Raw genomic sequence first — 22,482 nt, 5'->3', positions numbered from 1 at the left:
TACATTATGTTTACCAAATTTCAAGTCAATCCGACATGTGGAAATGGGTCAAAGAATTGACCTAAAAAAACAACAACAAGAAACAGGGCCAGTTACCTAAATAAAAGCTTTTAAAATAGAAGTTTGTTAGTAGCTCTAAGTAGATAATTATAATCTAGGTACATGTGTCGCTGTTTTTTGTAGTGGCACTGTAATGTTCCTGTACAAATCACACTAAATCATAGAGCTTACGCAACGCCCCGCCCCGGACGCCCCGGGGCATCGCATCGCACAGTTTGGGAACCCTTAGTAGTAGGTAGTACCTACAAGACAATTTGCAATTAAAATGAAATCTCGATTTACTGTTAAGTTCCATACGTACCATACTTTATATACTTACAAATGCATATAGTCAATTAAGTAAATTGGCAAGAATGCATCGATTGCGTTTGTTTCTGATGTTGCTTGGTGCCCAATGAACATAGTGTAAAGTCAACAAATAAACGTGATTTTACAAACCTTTTTCACCTCAATCCGCCATAAAATTCGAGCACGAATGCCGAGATAAGATCATAACACCAGATTGTTCAGCCCCTAAAACCCCATAACAAATTTCATCAAAATCTTTAAAGCCGTTACCGAGATCCCGAAATAAGTACATAGGTACATATACGAGAATGGCTATTATTAGAACAAGATAAGTACCTGACTACCGTAAACTGCATCAACTTTGCCCTTTGGCCCCAAAATTGCCTGATTTGATTTAGAGTCGATAACTTAGCACCCGTAAAGGTTTTTAAACTTTTATCTATACGAGAATTATTATTACGGGGATAAAAGTTTAGATACGGGTGCTAAGTTATCGACTCTTAATCAAATCAGGCAATGTTGGGACCAGAGGGCAAAGTTGAAGCAGTTTACGGTACCTGAGCGACTGAGCTTCGCTGGGGCTAAATCTTTAATACAAGTGCTTATCGAGACATGAGACCAAGATAGTTCATATTCTATGCTAGTTCTTAAATTTAATCGAAACTTCGAGAATTCTTCGTTTCAATATAAAAGGTTATAATGTATCAGGCTTTAAGCTGTATAGGCTTATTTCCTTTTCCTTTTGCCTATCCCTGAATGAAAATAAAGTAAAAAAATTAAAATGTCAACTGTCAAAAATCCGTCAAATGCGATGCGTGACATTTTTATGGTGTTGGTGTAAAGAGTAGCATAGCAGCGAAGTAAATACAAACAAATGATTAAAATTGCAATCTGGGAAATTGCATGGATGTATCAGTATTAATTAAAAGATAGTTAAACGTCCTATTCACAATACGATTTCTTTCAACTAATCGGACGTGCAACGTAATGCTGCTGTATGTATTTTTGATAATTGTATAAGTTTATAACTGTATTTAATTCCAGTCTCTGATTCTCTTCTTGATCTAATTAAATCATTTCTATATTTCAGAACTATTGTAGAACGTCTAGGCCCGTGTCTGAAGATAAAGTTTGCTCTCTCATTCAACACTAAAATTGACTGTGCTACAGAAATAGTCAGCGAAGAATATAACATCGATGACTCTGCCAAAGTGCGTTTTAAATTTAAAATTGACAAAACCAGCTACTTTCTGAGACCTAGCGTGCTAGCGAAAAAGCATGAACTGGCGAAAACCTCTCCAGTTAAACTGGTTGTTACTTGTGCCACTGCTAACTACACTGAAGAATGGATTTGTACTGATGACAAGTACTGGAACGAAATGGGCGAGATATCACACGACTCTAGCTGCAGACATGTCAATATATACCACTTGGAAATTGAGATAAATGTTAGTAAAAAGGAGTTGATTTATTCCAAACTTTATAATGACACGGAATCTATAGATTTCTACCTGTGTACAGCGGAAGGTAGTGTACCCGTGCATAAAGCCTGCCTGGCTGCGCACAGTGATGTCTTCAGTACAATGTTTAATGGATCTTGGAAAGAGACTGCAAATAATCGTATAGAAGTTGCGGGTGTCACGTTAGAGACACTACAACAATTAAAGGATTACTTGTACTTGGGTGTCCTGCCTGAAGGTACATTGCAACCATTGCTTCTTCTTGCAAATTACTATTTTATTGAGAACTTAGAAGCAGAATGCATCACAAAGCTGGTGCAGACGGTGACTCCTGAGAATTTTTACTCGCTGCTAGATTTTGCGTTTGAAAACAGGATCTCTGAGTTGACATTTGGTATACTACGGAAAACTCCGAAGTTGAATGAAGTAGTTCAGGGAGCGCATCAGTTGATGAAAAAAACTCGGGTTATTAAACCAGAGTTTAGTCACAGTCAAATGCTGTGAAAATATGACTAATCTTGCTATTGCAAGTCTTGTTTAGCTTAGTAAATAAGTGCTCACACAGGGGGTTTAGATGGAAAGGGTAAAAGCAGAAGGTAGTCTAGTTTATAATTATGACACATTATTCAAAATGTCTAAACAAAAACAAAAAACAGATCTTTGTGCTCCCCCCTAAGGCTCACCTCTGAGGAGTGGGGACTTTTTAGTATGATTGTCTTGTCAAAGTCTAAGGTTCTGCTTTCAACACAACTTTCTCTTGCCTAGATTGTTTATGCATAATATAAAATTGCACACAATTAACTTAATTAATAGTCCATCTCAATGTATTTTTTTTTTTGTATAGAATGGGATATTATAATGAATTAACCTTTATTTCATTGTGTGTATGTTTGTAATTGTAGATTTTAATCAACTTATTTATTTCTTTTTTTTAACTTCAGTTGGCATTTAATAACATGAATTTAGAATTGGCCCACTGTTTAGAAGACTTACACATTTACATTTGTTCCTATTATTTTTTATTAATCTGTGTTTAGTTACATAATTTCTAGTTAATTTTTTTGTCATTTTTATGATTTTGTACCCATAGTGCGACAAATGGAACCCTATTTTATTAATGTTATTAATATTTGAGATACAGCCCTATGTCTGTATACGAGTACGTAATGTGACCTTCTATTGCCGCTAATACAACAAATAATAAATATTAAATACAATTAACAATTAAAGGGGGCCCATCTGTCTAATTTAAAATTACTTCACACTGCATACATTTCGCTTAAAAGCAGGGCTCTGCTAACACTGAATAATATAGATACGGCCGTTTATAGCGTATAGTTTGTCATAAAATAACTACAAATTTGTATGTAACCCAAGAGGGAATACTGTTTTACCAAAGTATTTTGTTGGAACAGTTCATATTTATCTTGCATTCTCAAGTTTGCTGAAATTAATTGAGAAAGCAAGACAAATATACGAACTTATCCGACAAAATATGATGTAAAACATTGTTCCAACCTATAACTCCGTTTCCTCGTTTGGATAGAATTAACCTTTTCGACGCCAACAACCTATATATACGTCCATTATTTCAATCAAAAGCAACCTTCGTTGCATTGTGTTAAGGTTCAAGGCATTGCAATATAGAAGCCTGGCGTATGGGTGTGATGTCTTTTGTATTTGACGTGGCGGCGAAAAGGTTAAATGCGCCAAAAAAACGTGTTGTGTAGTAAACTGTGATTTTTTAAATGTAATTAATATACATTGTGTCCATGAACTTAAAACTTTTTTTTATTTTCTTTAAATATTTAATTATTTGAGACTAGCCTTCACCCGTGGTTTTGCTAACGCGTGGGAATTGTATTGAAATTCCGGGATTTCTCAAAAATTCTAGTGAAAGTTCACAAAAATTATGTTGTGAATTCACATTGTCAAATTGATTATTTTTATTGTAGGTACTTATTTTCATTGTAAAATAAACTTGAATAGTTGTGTTATGATCAGATGTAAAGAAAACATTTACTTAGGTCTCAATTCAGTCCTGGATTTGTCAATAGGCCGTATAGGCGTCCTAGTGGGGCGGCAGATTTCAGAGGATAAAGGTCAAACAAGTTTTAAAAAGGTACAATGGGGCGGCAAAAATAGAGTTTCCTACACACATAAAAATATAAAACAAGTAATAGGTACTCATCTAAAAAAAGGTAAAAGAAATGAAACGAGAATATTGAAAATATGCTGTATTTATTTGTTTATCAATTTTTCATAAAAGAGTTTATGGTGCAATAAGTGAAGTGTATAATATTTAAGTGATTTATCTAATTTGTTTTCGTTTTCTAACGTTGTCCTATGTTTTATTATTATTTAGACTAATCTTCATGTATCATGTTCACTTTGAAGTATCCCTTTTCTTTTTTCTCGCATGACCATTCTGAAAGAAGAATTTTAATTAGTCGTGTACAAAAATAACTACCTGTACCTTAGTGTACTAAAATCAAATCATAGCCTAAAGCGGCAATTACACTGAGTCGTTAGCCGCATGCTGCATGCGGCGACCGCAAAAGTGTAAAGAACACGGTAGTCGGCCGCATTCGGCGAGCGACAGCTGCCACCGCTTTAATATGGCCGCCGCAGTAGACGGACAGACGTAAAGACGACGTTCGTTCACCGAAGTAGTTTGAAACAAATTCGGCGACCGCATTAGGTGAACGACAGCTGCCACCGCCTTAATATGGCCGCCGCAGTAGACGGACAGACTAATGTAAAGACGACGATCGTTCGCCAAAGTAGTTTGAAACAAATTCGGCGACCGCATTAGGTGAACGACACAGCTGGGCTACTCCGAAACTCGAAACTCGAAGTTCGTGTCGTGCGGTCCCTCTGACACTTACACTGTTAGATACGAGAGCGAGAGGGACCGCACGACACGAACTTCGAGTTTCGAGTTTCGGAGTAGCCCTGCAGGCCTACTCCGAAACTCGAAACTCGAAGTTCGTGTCGTGCGGTCCCTCTGACACTTACCTATACTATTTAATACGAGAGCGAGAGGGACCGCACGACACGAACTTCGAGTTTCGAGTTTCGGAGTAGCCCTGCTGCTGTAATTGCCGCTTAACGTTGACGCTTATACCGAGTGTGACCTGTAACACGAGAAAATAATTAAAACATAGATCGTACTCGTCAAACTGAACAACATTAGTTCAGCGACTTTTAAAAATATTTATTTTTATTAGGTACACTTTAAAGTTTATTCGAAGAACCAATTTAAAGCAAAATGCTTGATGTTTGTAGCGTGACAGGGTGACAGGCTACGTCAGTTGGGGCACAGAATAAGTAATACTACCTACAAGGTGGGGGTCTAGGATGGCGTACATTGATAGCATTATTTAATTTGTATGAATGTTGTTCAGTTTCACGAGTACGATCTATGCAAAGAGTAGTAATTACATACAGGGAATAGAGAGCCCTCTCTCGGCTCATTCATGCAGACGGTTTTGAAGCACCGTCTACATTTCTTAACAAGTACCATTGATGTATATATCCATCCATACGTATAGCTAGTCACAGGTATTCTTTTACTTTACTGGTTTTGCTTCCCAGCTCAAACCACATAAAAAGTAAAAACAGGGCTCCAAGGAGAAGTGAGACCGCTTGAATTCAGTCTTGTTAAGTTTAAACCAGCCTCACTTTTCCGTTTGCAGCACTGTCTTTACTTTTTATGTGGTCTGAGTTTCGATTGTAACGTAGCCATCTTGTTCCTTGTTGCGCGCGAATAGACGCCTGACAAAGAGGGTTGCTACACAAAAAAATATTTGTAACGACTGATCGGATACAATTATGTGACTTTTATATTAGAAATTACAATACGATTGTCAACTTCGAAAATATAGTTAATTTTTGCGATAATTATCCACGACAAAATATTTTTTAATAAAATGTTGTGATCTTAAACTTACAGTGACATCTATCTGAAACAAACGACAACAATCTGTTTTATTTTAGGTTAGATAAAGGAGATGGCGGGGCTATCGACGTGAATTAGTACGGTATAGGCGACTGTCCCCCCCCTGGATCTATGTTTTAATGATTTGCTCGTGTTACAGGCCACACCCGGTAGATTATTCTTATTCTTCGAATATGCATATAGAGTAGAAAGAAGATTTGAGTATCCTTACAATGTGGAGGAGCTGCATGAACACACATTTGTTGCATAGACAGCTATCATAAGGACGCGGGTGAGCAAAGTAATTGTTTATAGGTACTTCATTGATTACGGCCGTAAAGTACCTTACGCCTGATTCAATAAATTAGTCTGTAGTGCAAAACACATACAAGACGGCAGCGGGTCGGGACGGAAGAGTGCCGGGGGCCTATTTACGTGGCTGTATATAAACAACATCACACCGAAATGCTGACGGTGAGCGCGTCGGGTCGTGCGCTGGCACCGCGGTGTAATGGTGATATCCAGTCACGTAAATAGGCCTGCCACACCGCGGCCGGATTAACTAAGCCTAGATATTTTCCATTCCATTTAATTTTTCACTGTATGAACATTTCCGATATATTTTGTGCACGCAACAGCAGTCAAAAGTTAATTTTATCAGAAACGGATGCTCCTTCTATAGGTACTCAAAGACTATAGGCAATCTCCAAGAGCATAGCACCGCCAGCGCTAGCAACATGCCATTCAGAGTGGCCAGCATGGCCGGGTATTTGTCGGTGATGCACACGCTGCCGAAGGTGTTTACGGTGCACAGGCAGCGCGGTGTTCATATACAGCCACGTAAATAGATCCCCCAGAGCGAATTAGCTCTTTGAAAAGGCAATGGGCAGGCCATAAAGCACGGAGAACAGATGGTCGTTGGGACCGAAAGGTTCTCGAGTGGACACCGCGAATCGGCAAGCACAGCGTAGGACGTCCACCAACGAGATGGAGGAAGTCGCAGGTTCACGGTGGATGCAAGCCGCTTCCAACCGAGGCAACTGGAGGTCTATGGGGGAGGCCTATGTCCAACAGTGGACGTCCTATGGCTGAAATGCGATTACTGCCTTTTCGCAACGTAACGTTTGGCAACCTGTTTCATTTCGCAAACTCTAAAAATGAAAATATTTCAGGATTTAATTCCGGGCCATCGTGTAGAACTCTTTAGGTTAGGTTAAGTTAGTTTTATAAAAATCCTGAAATATTTACAGTTTCAGAAATATTAAACAGTTGGGAAATGAAAAGTTGCGAAATGAAACAGGTTGCCAAACGTTATTCGCCGATTCGTAGTAAACCGCTGAAATGATAATGATGATCATAAAATAGGACCCCGACTCGACTCGCTGCCATCCTGTGTGCTTTGCCCTTAAGAATTGTAGTTCTATCTAAACTCACAGACGTTTATACGCGATTTCCAAGAGTAGCGCCGCCGGCGCTAGCAACATGCCATACAGAGTGGCCAGCATGGCCGGGTACATGTCGGTTATGCCCACGCTGCTGAAGGTGTTCACGGCGCCCAGGCACCGCGGCTTGCCCACGTGGAGCCGCTGGTGGATGCACGCTTGGATGCCGGATTCTCGGATCTTTATGAAACTGGAAGCAGAAGTATAAAGGTATGGAGTCTATTACCTATAAGTAGTATATCTTTTCAATTACGAAATGTACGGCTTGGGTCTTATTTCAGCAATAACAGTTAGGATTAATAAGACACCTTAACAGGCACGGAATCGCAGTGACGCGCCGTTTTTATCGCATGCTCTCCACACCGCTGCTTAAAATACGCAAACGGTGCGGTATCGCATGTGACGCACCGTAAACGACAAGACTTGTTCGGTAAAGACCTGACGTTTACGGCACGTCACTGCGATTCCGAATTTTAAGCAGCGGTGTGGAGAGCATGCGTCCATGCGATAAAAACGGTGCGCATACGGTGCGTCACTGCGATTCCGTGCCGTCACCGTTTTTTAAGCAGCGGTTTGGTCGCACCTTTAGTGTTAGCGCCTACGCAAGCTGGCGCGGGTGCACTTATCGGGCGCACGCCTGCGGGTACGGACGGGTGCAGCAGGGCTACTACGAAACTCGAAACTCGAAGTTCGTGTCGTGCGGTCCCTCTGACACTTGTACCTACTAAGGGACGGTACGATACGAACTTCGAGTTTCGAGTTTCGTAGTAGCCCTGCAGGTAAAATCCGTCGCCTGCGACGCGTGCGCAGTTAGCGCTGCGCTGCTGATACAAACTTTTCAATAGACGTCCCGCGGCGTGCAAACTGCGTCAGCTAGCGTAGGCCGTTATGGGGTCTGACGGACGCAGGGCCGGATTTAGGGGAGGGCAACCGGGGCTAGAATAATAGAAACTCCGGTTTTTTTTTATTCGATTGGATGGCAAACGTGCAAGTGGGTCTCCTGATGGTAAGAGATCACCACCGCCCATAAACATCTGCAACACCAGGGGTATTGCAGATGCGTTGCCAACCTAGAGGTCTAAGATGGGATACCTCAAGTGCCAGTAATTTCACCGGCTGTCTTACTCTCCACGCCGAAACACAACAGTGCAAGCACAGCTGCTTCACGGCAAAAATTAATGGAAGATTTTTTAATCACTTCAATAGTTCCTGGCCAGCAATTTACCAGTTAGGTTCTCTCTCTCCCCCTCCCATTTCCCTCCCCTCCCCCCCTATCCTCTCAAGCGTAGCTTACTTGATCTTAAATAGATCTTTATAAGGCGACCTCTTCTGCCCCGGCAACCAAGGATCTATCTCGTTGATGTAATCTATCTCAACCAGGTCGCATTTCTCGTCCTCCTGGTAAGTCTCCTGGATGAGCCGGTAGCCAGGGTTCAGCTCCATGTGGAAGGCGAACAGACCCTGGAATTGAGAGTCTGCTATGGTTAGCAAGAACGCTTGTAAAATTAAGCCCAAAATTTGAAAACGGTTGGATTTTTTGGGACTTTATTTCAAGGCCGATTGCCATGGAACAGAGACAAACAAACCTAAACAACCTTATTTATATTGATGCACGGTACTAGCGCCACCACATATTGTGTTTTATTTTGGTACTAATGAGGTGCACGGTTGTCAACGGGCATCGATCATTCATCATTTAGCAAGCCATATAGTTCAGCAAATGAACTATAGATGGCGCTGTATCGCAACGGTCAATTTATTTATGGATGACCCTCAAGACCTCCTCCCTCAAGCGGAGGGTCGTGGGTTCAAACCAGGTCTCCCACCTCTAAATGGAACTACATAACTAAAATGATCTTACTTTTCTTATCTTCTCCACCCCTTCCTTCATGGTGTAAAAGTTGGCCTTCTTCCCTTTTGGGGCAATCTTTTTGTTGTAAATCGCTTTGCGTAGAGGCTCGTTCAGTTTCTGAAATAAGATAATAAGTATCTTGATTACCTAATCTGTCTAAAATTAATGACTGTCTAAAAATATCTACCTACGTCCTAGACCCAGGGTAAGGCCCAGGGGCGGTAATAAATGATCCTCATGATTCCCCCTCCCCTGGATCCGCTCTTGTACACCAGTCTAGTTACCATATGGCTTTTTCCTGCAAAAGCGACGCGGTGATTAGACCAAGTGCACAGATCTCGAAAAAAGATGGCGACCATTCTCATTTCTGTGCACTCGATCTAATTACCGTGTCACTATTGCGGCTACAGCTGGGCCCTATTCATCACACTGACAGGTTATACTACACAATATTTTAGACTATCGCGGTCATTACTAATTTAAATTTATAATCATATCAAGATTTACCGACATATCTACACATAAATGTCAATTAGGAAAAAATATTCTTGATACAAATAATAGATTGTCACGTACCTATATGTCACTTACTGACAATGGTCACATTGGTGAAATAGGGGCATGGTTGATATGATGACGATAATTTCGAGTGCTTTAGACAATGAGGTCTTTGGACCGGACTCCAGACAAAGACGAATCCGAGAAAATCCGGACGGATGGTAACCCCACTCCTATGCTAATGTCGATTGAAGGTGCAATATCGACATCTTAAATTTATGTATCCGTAAATGCATTGGCGCAAAAACTCTAAGTCCGGTTTGGGTTTGAAGCATGTTTATTTTATATAAAACATACCTAATTTAGATTCAAACCTCGCCCATGTAACTGTTTGCATTTACGTTTTTGTAATACAAAATTACGCGTTGTTTTTTTCTTATTCAGGTAGATATAATCGAACAAGTGCCTGATCTTAATGATAGTTCGCTCATTGGAATTAAAAACTGACTAAGTGTGACTCGGAATAGCGCGCCGAAGGTTCCGTACATCTCTAAAAAATAATGGAAAAAATGAGAAAATATCAAAGAAAACTGATATCAATATAATAATGGTATTTGTTAGTAAAATGTGTAATATAAATTAGCGCGATGTAGGATTGGGTTGGAGTTTCTGTATTTGCTCACGAGATGGCGTTAGGAGTCGTTATAATAATCAAATTATTTATTGTGATGTAATTGAATAACTCACGGCAGGCAGCCATGTTGGTTGTGCACATGGCCTTGCATGATTGGTTGACGTTTTTATTCTAGTTGTAAATTTGAGTCGGTTGTTCGCCGCCAGACGGCGCTGCCCGACTCGGGCACAACAGCTGCGTTCAGCGTAACGCGTGAGGCTGTGTTGCGCGACACGACACGGTGACCGTCTAAAATGGTCTCGCCGGAAGACCAGCGCTGGCTCCACCAAAGGAGTCCGCATTTTATGCTGAGGCGGGACCATTTCGGGCGCATATATATAAGTAATATATTTTTTTTCTCTTTTTTAATTATTTTTGTATTTTGTAATCTTGTTTTATTTTATTTCACATTATTATTATTATGTTATTGTTCTGTATCTATTATTTATATGTGTGTGTCCCGAATAAATCTTTTCATTTTCATTTTTTTTTTTCATTTTCAAATTTCAAATTCAGTAAGAAATATAAAAAATATAGAATTTTTAAATATAATATATATATATATATATTTTTTTAAATATAGAAATTTCGTCCCTGTACGATACGAACTTCGATTTTCGAATTTCGGAGTAGGCCCTCTGTTTCCACTAGATCTGCGCTTAAAGCCGGGTTTCTACTGAGCGAGGTACCTCGCGCGGCCTGTGTCGAAAAAAATCATGCGTCATACGCTTGCCTCGCTCGGCGGCTCACTCAGTGGAGACCCGGCTTAACGAGATGCTTTTACTGTAAACATGGGGAGTCCGTATCGTACCGTCCCACTGTGGTCCCTCTCACTCCCGTATTAAATAATATTAGCGTCAGCGGGATAGCAAGATACGAAGTTCGAATTTTGCACTTAGTAGTATAGAGCATGACTTCCTTACCTTGAAGAAATACCTATTGTATGCGAAATCACTGGCGCCCAGTTTCAAGGGGGAGTTGAGGATGTCCTGGAGGCTCCTTACTGAGGAACTCGGAGCCCTGAGGAGCACCACGATGTTGGCCGAGTAAGCAGCGTACAAGATCGTCAGGGCCACGAAGAGGAGCAAAGTTACCACGCGACCTAGGAATGGTTTAGTTTTGACTTGACTATACCTTCCGCCTATACGTAACATCTCTACCCATTACACCGTATCATAACATAACCGTAATAGGAACGTGTCAATGAGACTAAGCCCACGAGCACGTTTCCTAACCAACTGTCGCCGTCGCGTGCATGTATGCGCTTGACATTCCGTTCCAGACACGTTTCCATTAAGAGGTCTCTTCGTTCCATTCTCCATACAAACGTACTCCCGGTCTCATTTGAAAACTAGTGTACGAGCACGCTCGACATTAATGTTAGGCTGACGCTGCACACTCTGTGTACGTCACACTGTTTTACGTAAACTTACGAAATTAAATGTATTTCTTTCATATTATTTTAGTGCAATAAAGGTACTCTACCAGGACGGTCACATCTTTACTTAACAATCCGTTCTTCTAACATTATAACAGTTACAACATAACTTCAACATACCTTCAACATTCGTAAATGTAAGGTCTATTAACCTAGTAGACCCAACAACTAGGCAACAGATATAGATGAAATTTTGTAAGTATGGACTAGACGTAATTATCTATGCCTGTGGTTTTCAGATTTTCATATAAATGTGTAATAACAGAATTACAGGAGCTCAAAAGTCGACAAGAAAAAGATGTCAACTTTGCACAAGTATTACAGACTAATAAAGCGTTTTAACAAAAAGCGAAAAAACCACAGGCATAGAAAATATAATGAATATCTTGATTGTAAAATATCATTGATTTCTGTGCTATACTTTTCGTATAATATGAGGACAACGAAACCCAAAATTCAACCGCCCAAATCTTGAAAAGCCTACAGCTATCTCGATATAAATTACGGACGTCGTTGCGGAAGGCATGGAATGGAGGGGACGGCTGCGAGCGCTTATGTCACGAGCGATAAAGACAGCAATATCCCAAACGAATACCTAACGCGGCCGCGCGGCCGGCAGGGAAACTTCTCTGTAAGGTCATGGCATTTTACGGTGTAGTGGTTAGAGCGAGTACCTACTACCTTTTCGCAACGTAACGTTTGGCAACCTGTTTCATTTCGTAACTTTTCATTTCGCAAACTCTAAAACTGTAAATATTTCAGGATTTATTTCAGGGCCATCGTGTAGAACCCTTTAGGTTAGGTTAGGTTGGTTTTATAAAAATCCTAGTATTTACAGTTTCAGAAATATTAAACAGTTGGGAAATTAAAAGTTGCGAAATGAAACAGGTTGCCAAACGTTATTCGTCGAAACATTAGAAACCAGTATGAGGAGCGCTAACTGCACGCGTCGCGTGCGACGGATTGTACCTGTGGGGTTACTCCGAAATTCGAATATCGAAGTCCCGAAGTCCGTATCGTTCCGTCCCTCTGACACTTATACTATTTAATACGAGAGTGAGAGGGACGGTACGGTACGAACTTCGTTTTTCGAATTTCGGAGTAGGCCCCCTACACCCGCACTCGCAGGCGTGCGCCCGCACCGTGCACCCGTGTAGGTACACTGACGACGACGACTGATGAGGATGCAAGTTAGAAAAAAAAAAAGTAATGGCCATTCGTTTCATAATATCGTCCCTCTTACTCTGCTACTAAATGATGTTAGGGCAAGCGGGAGGGCACGATATTAAGTTCGAATATCGAACTTCTTAAAGTAAAAGGCGGGGGCTACTATACGAAATTGTAAAATCGAAGTTTGTATTGTACCGTCCGTCTCACTCTCGTATTAAATAATATTATAAACGTCAGCGGGACGGCAAGATATCAAGTTCGAATTTTCAACTTCGTAGTATAGGGCCAGAGTTGGGCAACCAAATAATTAGTATTTAGTATTTATTTATTTGGCAAAAAACATAAAATACATAAGGCCTTATTCTAATAAGTCTTACAATATTATGCACCCTGGTAGGGTATAGCCACATTTATAATAATGTTATCTAATTCTATTAAACAACAAAAAAGTAAGATATCCTACGTACTTGCATTAAAGCTTAAAAACTACGGTTACATTATACTATAAATTAAATTAAACTGTTATAAACTATTATGGCACAATAATATCGTGTTTACAAAAAATGCTTATAGTAATATAATATAATTTAAGTTTAATGATATTTTCATTCATCCATAAATTCCTTAGTAGAATAATAACATTTTTCTAATAGATCTTTTTTAATTTAGCTATGAATAATGTATTACTATTTATATTCTTAATATTTAACGGCAATTTGTTGTATATGTTAATTGTTCTATAATACGGGCTGTTTTTTGTAGATTTCTAGTATGGGTTCTGGAAGGATAAGTTTATGGGTATAATTATTATCGATATCGACAGTTGTAGATTTTTTTGAAGAAAATATACCTTGTTGAGTTCCTGGCCGGATTTTTCTCAACAGATGTTCTTCTGACCAGGTGAATTTTTTTGACGTTCATAAGTGCTTGTTCTTGTTATATCTAGCCAAAGTTAGAAACCACGGGTAACTATTATTAAATAAATACCTGCTGCGTGCCTCGGCTCCAAAGTGCATCCCTGCTGCAGTACGGCTCCAATTGTGAGAATTAGCACGTCTGCCCACGACCCGTCCAGTTGCAGAGGATGCTAAGCAGTTAACAGTTTTACAAATATGCGAAATTCCTCATTGCCAAAAGTCGAAATCGGTTTACGCAATAATTTTTGCCTCTTCCCCCGAAATATGATCATACAATACAATACAATAACTCTTTTTAATCATACAGTTGATGCACACTTTTCTGTCTTCATCCACCTCCCTTAGGGCCATCCATAATGGCCATGGACCATTTTTAGATACATGATACACATTGCAGCGGTCGTGGTCACTAGTAGACTCGTGGTTGTGGTTAACCCCAAAAATTGTTAGTTATGATTGAATTTCATTGTCAGAACTGGCTGAAAAGTTCTAGGTTCTAGCCGTGCTCATAGCGCTGGTAGATTAGATGCGTCGAAATAGGAAAAGCTTAGTACCTAATACCTGTTTCCTGTAAAGGTATTGACGGTCTACATACCGTAGCAAATTATGTCGGATGGCCTCAAGGTTAACTTGGTAATTGAGGCTGTAATTTTTTCAAAGTAAATGGCTTCTGTCCGATCTGATAATTTTGCCAGCATCAAGGCGAAGCCACAGGTGATCACTGGTGCTAATATTGCGTTTTTAGGAAGGTTTAGTTTATTATTGGGGTTTTTTTATTTTTACCCGTCACAAAAATCTTATTTTAATAAAGTCCTGATTTGTAAATTAATACTTACCATGCCCATGGTAGCCTCCCATTTCGACGTGATGTATAGGAACAGGGCGCAAGCAATCACACACACAAAGATGGCCAACCACACTGCACCGGTGAATGGTAGAGCGAATATATTGGACACATAAGCGAGTGGTGGCTCCCTGTAATATAAAAGAAAACATGCTTATACTACAAAGTTTGAACCTCGTATCGTGCCGTCCCGCTTACGCTAATAGTTTTTGATTGGAGATTGAGAGGGACTGTAAGATACGAAATTTAAAATTTCGTAGGAGCATCTCTGTTGTTTTCTAAAGTCTTAATTAGATGTTCTGAGAAATATTCTGTCGGACTCGCACAAGAAGGGTTTCATACCATTATCTATACAACAATAGACATTAGCAAAAAACGGCAAAATATCACGTTTGTTGTATGGGAGCTCCCCTTAAATATTTATTTTATTCTGTTTTTTCAACTGTCTAGCTATCACGGTTCACGAGATACAGCCTGGTGATAGACAGACAGACAGACAGCCGGACAGTGAATTCTTAGTAATAGAGTCCCGTTTTTATCCTTTGGGTACGGAACCCTAAAAACATATTTAAAAAGTAGAGTTAAATAAAATAGAAATGCCCAAATTTGTTTTTAAGAACCAACTAAGTTACCACCAACATAAAAGGAGCTAAGATAGGTTAGTTAACCTACCTGAATACAAACCGGACAGCAGTAGTACCAACCATGGCGATGTAGTCGATACTTTGCATGCGTTCTTGCGTGAAAATCGTCAGCGTTCCTAGATACATATATATATTATAATTTTATTATGGTGAATATTTCCAGTACGACATCGGACATTTTAGAGCGAATGCCTAGAATGGATTAGGCGATTATGTATTTGATTTTCATATTTAAAACATCGGATTTTTGCGAAAAACTTGAGTTGTCTATTAGAATGAATAAATCTTGTCTTTTCTATTTCGGATTGTTTTAGTTTCTTGCAAGGAACATTTTTTTTGGAAATAAAAAGTCGGACACCAAAATATCGATACTGATAAAAGTCGATTAAATGTTTCGTCCATCTCTAGGCATTTGCTCTCCTCCTCTCCCGAGCTCAGAATTTGAATTTTTTCTTTTTCAAATTTACCACGTGCCTTAAGGTGAAGGCAATCGCGAGGAAACCTGCACAAACTTGCGAAGCAAATCAATTGGATCCAATTCTGAGAGGAGGCCTGTGCACAGCAGTGGGACGTTATAGGCTGGGATGATGATGAGGAATTACTTAAGTACTATTTTTTTTTTTATTTGTCTATGTAGGTCCTGTTTCACCATCCATTGATTAATTCGACAGATAAATGTCATGCCGTCTCTGTTTGTTTTGTTGGAATAGACGGAGACAGCATCACTTTTATTCGTCAAATAAAATTAAACAATGGTGGTGAAACAGCCCCCATAATGTAAGTATGTTGCGAAAAGCGAATAAATATCTCTATTTCTGTTTCTATAAAAAAAAATACGAATGCTAAAGCACTATTACCAATGTCCCCTTCTTTCTTAATGAGTCGTTCTACGATCCCATTCCACGAGCCATTCTTATCGACATAACCCCAGGTGTTGGTGAATATCAGCTTCTCCGTCGAATTCATCATCTCGAAGCATATCTTCACCATCATATACGACATTTTTGTTATTGAATCCTGGTGGAGTTGCCTGTAGAAGATAGGTATTAACCCCCTTATTCATAAACGACAATCAAACCTATTTTAGTTAAAATGCCGCTAAAATTCGTTTGTCCTTATCTGTCACTTCGACATTTGTATTTGTTAGAAAGGTACAAAGCATTTGTTAGTTAACATAGGCTTGTTAAGTTTTATGAATAAGGGGGTAAGTATTTGACGACCGGATGGCTAAGTGGTTAGAGAACCTGACTACGAAGCTTGAGGTCCTGGGTTCGAATCCCGGCGGGGCAGATATTTGTGTGAATAACACGAATGTTTGTTCTCGGGTCTTGGATGTTTAATATGTATTTAAGTATGTATTTATCTATATAAGTATGTTTATCCGTTGCCTAGTATCCATAGTACAAGGTTTGCTTAGTTTGGGACTAGGTCAATTGGTGTCAAGTGTCCATGATATTTATTTATTTATTATTTGATTACTAGCTGTTGCCCCCGCGGCCGCGTAGAAGTCGTTTTCGCTATCCCGCGGGAACTGCATTTCCAGGACAGTCTTTTTGTATTTTTTATTTCAACTCCAAATTTGTTACTTTTACGGGTATCCCGTGAAACCATAACGAAAATACAAACTGAGACATGGATGCACAGCTAGTAGTGCTGCTGCTTAAGTAGCGTAGTAGAAATAAGCAACCTGAGATATGTATGCATAGGAAAAATTCGTGTCTAGATTCCTGTCCAGCAGTGGTGTAGGGGTTATAGCACGCAGCACGGATTGCTGAGGACCTGGGTTCGATTCCCAGCGCTGGTCTCTTTTTCTGTGCATCCATGTCTCAGTTTGTATTTTCGATATGGTTTCACGGGATACCCGTAAAAGTAACAAATTTGGAGTTGAAATAAAAAATACAAAAAGACTCCAAAAAAACAATTATATTACAAACTGAGACATGGATGCATAGCTAGTAGTGTTGCTGCTTAAGTAGCGTAGTAGAAATAAGCAACCTGAGATATGTAGGTATGCATAGGAAAAAATCGTGTCTAGATTCCTGTCCAGTAGTGGTGTAGGGGTTATAGCACGCAGCACGGATTGCTGAGGACCTGGGTTCGATTCCCAGTGCTGGTCTCTTTTTCTGGTTTTTCTGTGCATCCATGTCTCAGTTTGTGTTTTCGATATTCTACCTATGCCCTCCCCGGGACTAACTATCTGTATACCGAATTTCATCTAAATTGGTAGAGCGGCTCAGGCGGAAACACGCTCAAAGACTTCAGGCAATCGGGTAAAAAGTAGTGTGTTTATTCGTGTTTTTAACCCCCAACGCAAAAAGGGGTGTTATAAGTTTGACAGCTATCTGTCTCTCTGTCTGTCTGTCTGTGGGTTCTGTGGCACCGTAGCTCTTAAACGGGTGGACCGATTTGAATGCGGTTTTTAGGGTTCCGTAGCCAAAATGGCAAAGTTGGAGGTTTTCCAACTTTTTGTTGGTTAGGTTATTACTCGTACAAAATACCCTTAAGGCTGCGTTTCCACTAGAAATGTGCCAGGAATGTGTTGGTCATGACATGACCCAAGTGTAACGCTTCATTTATCTATCCTCGCTTAGCACAGCTCTAGTGGAAACAGCTGAGCGGAGCGAGGATAGGTCATCATCATCATCAGCCGGAAGACGTCCACTGCTAAACAAAGGCCACCCCTTAGAACGCCACAATGAACGACAACTTGCCACTTGCATCCACCAGTTGCCCGCATCTCCCACGATGTCGTCAGTCCACCTGGTGGAAACGCGGCCTTAAGTTTGTGGTTACACGCAGCTATACTCACAGTCTGTCATCCATATGTTTCCTTGTTTCATTACTGTCTGTGATCACATTAACCATAGTCAGCGTATGCTTCCTTATGTCCATTCTTCGAGTAGACAACACTTTGCTTGCTCGAAGATCTTCCATTACGCCATATTTGTTGACACTAGCAACACTACCGGCTTTATCATTAACGGCCAGCGCTGTATTTCCGTCAGTTGTATTTGCAAGAATCCTATTGTTGGGACGCCATACTGATCGGGTATTGAAAATGACCTTCGATTTTTCGATTATTTTGTAAACTGGAAAACATGAATGAAATCGTAATTATCGCGTAATCCAAAGACACCCAGGGGGGCTACTGCGAATTTCGAAAGTCGGAGTTCATATCGTACCGTCCCTCACTCTCGTATTAAATAATATAAATGCCAGCGGGACGGCAAGATACACAGTCGAGCCTGTGCGTTGATCAAGGTAGAGCGAGATTGTCCCCGCACCGCTTCTGCGTCTCCCAAAAGACGCCATCATTAAAATCATTATTTCATTTTGCACTGGAAAATGGAAAATGGCGGCCCTTGACATCTGGCGAACGACTGTTGATGTGAACGTACCTTTACAGAGGGATGTTGTTAGTGCTGTGTGCTACCCTACATTTGACAGTTATAACAAAAATTACTATGAAAATGTGGGTAGTTGTGCGCCGGGATTAGTTTCGTCGGGTAGTCGCGCGAGCAGAACGGTGGCGCGGTGCGTGTTGTAGCAGCCGCCGAGTCGCGTTGCTCCAAAAAGAGGGCTACAATCTCTCTACGATGCTACGAATTAGCCCGAAACATGTTGAGCTAAACTCGATTTAAGACGTGAGCTATCCAGATTTGTTTCATTAAATATGAGTGAGGCTCACGGTAGTTTCATGTTCAGTATACGAGTAGGTAATGTAACTGCACATTATCACGCATTAAGTATGTAATACTCCTATAAATTATACCGGGTGTAGCCTAAATATGAGCAAATAATTAAAACATAGATCATACTCGTCAAAATGAACAACATTATTTCAGTGTCATTTAAAAATAATTAGTTTTTTAAATTTTAATTAGGTACACTTTAAAGTTTATTCGAAGAAGCAATGTAAAGCAAAATGGTTGATGTTTGTAGCGAGACAGGCGACGTCAGTTGTGTTCTGGGACGGCGTACATTGATTGCGGTATTAAATTTGTATGAAAAAAAGGAAAATCTAAAGACTCCATTATTTTTAAAAGTCGCTGAACTAATGTTGTTTAGTTTGACGAGTACGATGTATGTTTTAATTATTTGCTCATATTACAGGCCACACTCGGTATATATGGTATTTATTTCATTCACACACAGTCACAGTAAATCGTCCCTTACAACCAGAATCGCTTAAAGTCACTTTTGGGCAAAACTGAGTTAAATATATCGTTAGAATGTACTTTCCAAGATCTACATGCTGTTGAAACCCGTTTACTGTACGATACTCCAATACCGAGTTACGTTTTCTTAAGCTCACTTAAAGCCGATTTTTAAGAAAAATCAACAGCCAAAACAACTACGCGTCGGTTAAACAGCATTTATTTTTATTTTACAACAGCAAAAATATTTTAATGTCAAACAAGCGATTTTGGAATGTTAAGATTTCAATAAAAATGCAATTTGAGTACTGCCTAAAAGTGCTAAAATAATGTTAGTAGGTTTCGCCTGTTGAGCATTACTTTATATTTCAATTATTGCAACAGCGAAAACAAACTAAATATAATATAGGCGATATTGCTTGTAACAATGTTTGCTTCGACCATAAGAAGCGCTACAGCCAAAATCGCTTAAGTATCGCTTAGACGTTTCGCGCTGTATTGTAAAGTAGTGTGCACTTTGTGTAGGCTAGCTTAGTCGGTTCGTACACGCTTGAAAGCACGATTCATAATAAGTAATTTTTAAAAACTTATTTAGGTAATTATAGATCTGTTCACTAACGAAAGTCTGCCCTCCACATTCTATAATTGTAATTGTACCTAAACGTATCCGTAAGACAACTCTATGTGTGCGTAGCTCAAACAAGTCCTCATGGCTTCAGTCGCAAGCGTACCGTCAGTCACGCACACTAAGACTAAGACAATGTGTAAGTACTTAAGAGGTTTTCTCGTGTACATTAATAATTAGCTGTGGAGGGGCGCGCCTTCGTGAGTGAACAGATCTATGTATAACAGCGATTCACTTGCCGTAATTTAACAGTGTTTTTCTTTCAGGTGACGATAAGGAGCATGGATATTCAGGTTTCAATGAACTAAATAAGCCGCGTATCCACTAGAGGCAGCCTCGGACCGAGCGGCTGCCTCGCTCCGAGGCCGCGCAAGTGGAGACGCTGCCAAAGCACGGCTCAGACTGAGGCTCCTTTGAGCACGGCCAAAAAGAACCGACAAAATATGGCTCGGCTCGCGGTGCTTGGCCTGAGGCTGCTTTAATGGATACGCGGCTATAGAAAAAACATATAACCAGATCCAACAGACCGTCAAAATGAACCTTGATTGTCATTTAGATAACCAACTTATTTACTACTACGTATCGTAGGTACGTCGTATCAATGAAAAGCTTATCACGGCATAAAACATTTACGTAGTCTCACATTTTCATTGTTCTTGGCTTAGGTAATATTAATTATCCATGGCTGGTTTGAGTAGCCACAGCTAAGACAAGCAGTGATGAAGAAGAAGCTGATGATTATTACCATTAAGGTTATTTTTCATCACTGGTTGTCTCAGCGGTGACTACGTCCAGCACACGCTCAATAACGTCTTCATCACAGGCCAGTGCAACCAGCCATGGTGAATCTCCGGTATAACATTTTTTTTGTAAAAAGTCAGTAAATCTTAATTTTTTAGCTGCGCTTATTGGCAGTGGATTAGTGTATAGCTTTTTAATGCAGGTAGTTAAATTTCTCTACTGAAAGAGGTTCAACAGAGTTTGGGTTCGATTTTCTGTTGCCTTGTCTTGTTCGACGGTTGGTTTGCAAAGTTACAGGCCTGGTATCAAAACTCAAAAAGTCAGACGACATGTCGTAATTGATAAAAATATTACCTATACAAATATTAAGCAAGAACAATGAAAATGTGTGACAACGTAAATGTTTTATGCCGTGATAAGCTATTCATTGATACGACGTACCTACGATACGAAGTAGTAAATAGTAGGTATCTAAATGACACTCGCGGTTCATTTCGACGGTCTGCTGGATCTGGTTATACCTATGTTTTTCTATTTAGTTCATCGAAACCTGAATATCCATGCTCGTTATCGTATTGATGAAGAAGAAGACTGATGGTTATTACCATTACGGTTCCTTTTTCATGACTGTTTGAGTGGTTACTTTGAGCCTTGAGACGCTAAGTGCCTTTTTATTAAAATGTTTGAATAAAATATGTTTTTTGTTGTATGCATGTAATCAAAAGTTCCATAATTAAATGTATTAAGCAGCACATATGATATTAAAGGAATAACGTAATATATCTCACATATACTAGAAATATACTACTATATTTAAGACTTTAGCTCGCTAGTTTTCATTTATTTATATTTTTGGGCTATTTGGTACCTATTTGTTGAAATAGATTGATGGAACTCTTTCGAAAAATACAAGTTATATGTCTTTGAATGATAAAAACAAAACAGAATAATGCTACATTGCATATAAGCTAGAAAAACAGAAAAAAAGCCTAGAGTCAAAACATCTTAGAAATATTTTGCACTTTTAAGTGCGCTTAAGAGGTAAATTCCGATTTGTTTACAGCCAATACCTCTTATTTGCGCTGAGACTTAACTAAAAACTTAAATTGTATAAAACATGTAAGCATTTTAACACTGTATTCGGCGAAAATGCTTCAATTATGGACTTAAAATGATAGTTTATCCAATATATCTGCGTAAACTTGCTAGTTTAGAAGATAAAAAAAAAACGTGTCTACAGGCAAAATCGCTTATCTGCAGTACCTTTTGAAGAAAAGCCCTATTTTAACCTACTCGGCGCGAGTGTAGAGTAAATAACATAGCCCTATCCTATTAAGGGATAAATTATCTAAATAGAAACACAGAGATGTTTTTAGTATAACTAGCTTTTATAGGTTTTTAGAGCATGCAAACCTTTAAATGCGTTTTTCTCGAAACTACATTTCATGCAGATAAGCGATTCTGGTTGTAAGGGGACGAAATAAATAGCCAAGGCTAATTGATATTCCGTCCACACCTTAACCGACAGGACGGGATTGAGTGCTTACATATCTCACGCATGACCATATGTTGACAGTTGTATTAACCCATGTAATGACTACTTTGGATTGAGTAGCAATTTGTCATATTTTTAGCGATTTTTTTAATTTATTTCTGTTTGTATTACACAAATATTGCAAACGATAATAAGTTTGTGGGGACGCCTATGGCCAACAGTGTCGTCCTTACAGCTG

At 39.6% G+C, this 22,482-nt stretch overlaps 2 protein-coding genes across 5 annotated transcripts in view; one reads left to right on the top strand and one right to left on the bottom strand.

The window, feature by feature from the left end:
* Positions 1-1,174: 1,174 nt before the first annotated feature.
* LOC141435271 (uncharacterized) lies at positions 1,175-3,589 on the top strand. Its single transcript, XM_074097961.1, has 2 exons — positions 1,175-1,343; positions 1,439-3,589. Exons 1-2 carry the CDS (start codon positions 1,336-1,338, stop codon positions 2,310-2,312), a joined length of 882 nt encoding a protein of 293 aa, XP_073954062.1. The 5' UTR covers positions 1,175-1,335; the 3' UTR covers positions 2,313-3,589.
* Positions 3,590-3,593: 4 nt separating this feature from the next.
* The window catches only part of LOC141435268 (ionotropic receptor 75a-like), a 76,201-nt gene continuing 57,312 nt past the window's right edge, over positions 3,594-22,482 (bottom strand). For 3 of the 4 annotated variants that reach the window (XM_074097954.1, XM_074097952.1, XM_074097951.1), the window contains 10 exons: positions 18,036-18,315; positions 16,084-16,256; positions 15,255-15,342; positions 14,575-14,713; positions 13,809-13,908; positions 11,137-11,315; positions 9,052-9,159; positions 8,485-8,651; positions 7,183-7,380; positions 3,594-4,236 (listed from right to left, as the gene is read on the bottom strand). In XM_074097954.1, coding sequence (XP_073954055.1) covers positions 4,182-4,236; positions 7,183-7,380; positions 8,485-8,651; positions 9,052-9,159; positions 11,137-11,315; positions 13,809-13,908; positions 14,575-14,713; positions 15,255-15,342; positions 16,084-16,256; positions 18,036-18,315 — 1,487 coding nt within the window. In that variant the 3' untranslated portion in view covers positions 3,594-4,181. The remainder of the gene's footprint in view (positions 4,237-7,182; positions 7,381-8,484; positions 8,652-9,051; positions 9,160-11,136; positions 11,316-13,808; positions 13,909-14,574; positions 14,714-15,254; positions 15,343-16,083; positions 16,257-18,035; positions 18,316-22,482) is intronic. The other variant, XM_074097955.1, reaches the window with a different exon arrangement.

Source organism: Choristoneura fumiferana, chromosome 14 (assembly GCF_025370935.1).
Source record: "Choristoneura fumiferana chromosome 14, NRCan_CFum_1, whole genome shotgun sequence".
NCBI classification, from domain to species: Eukaryota; Metazoa; Arthropoda; class Insecta; order Lepidoptera; family Tortricidae; genus Choristoneura; species Choristoneura fumiferana.
Note: the sequence above shows the minus strand (reverse complement) of the source record. Positions and strands in the feature narration are given on the sequence as shown.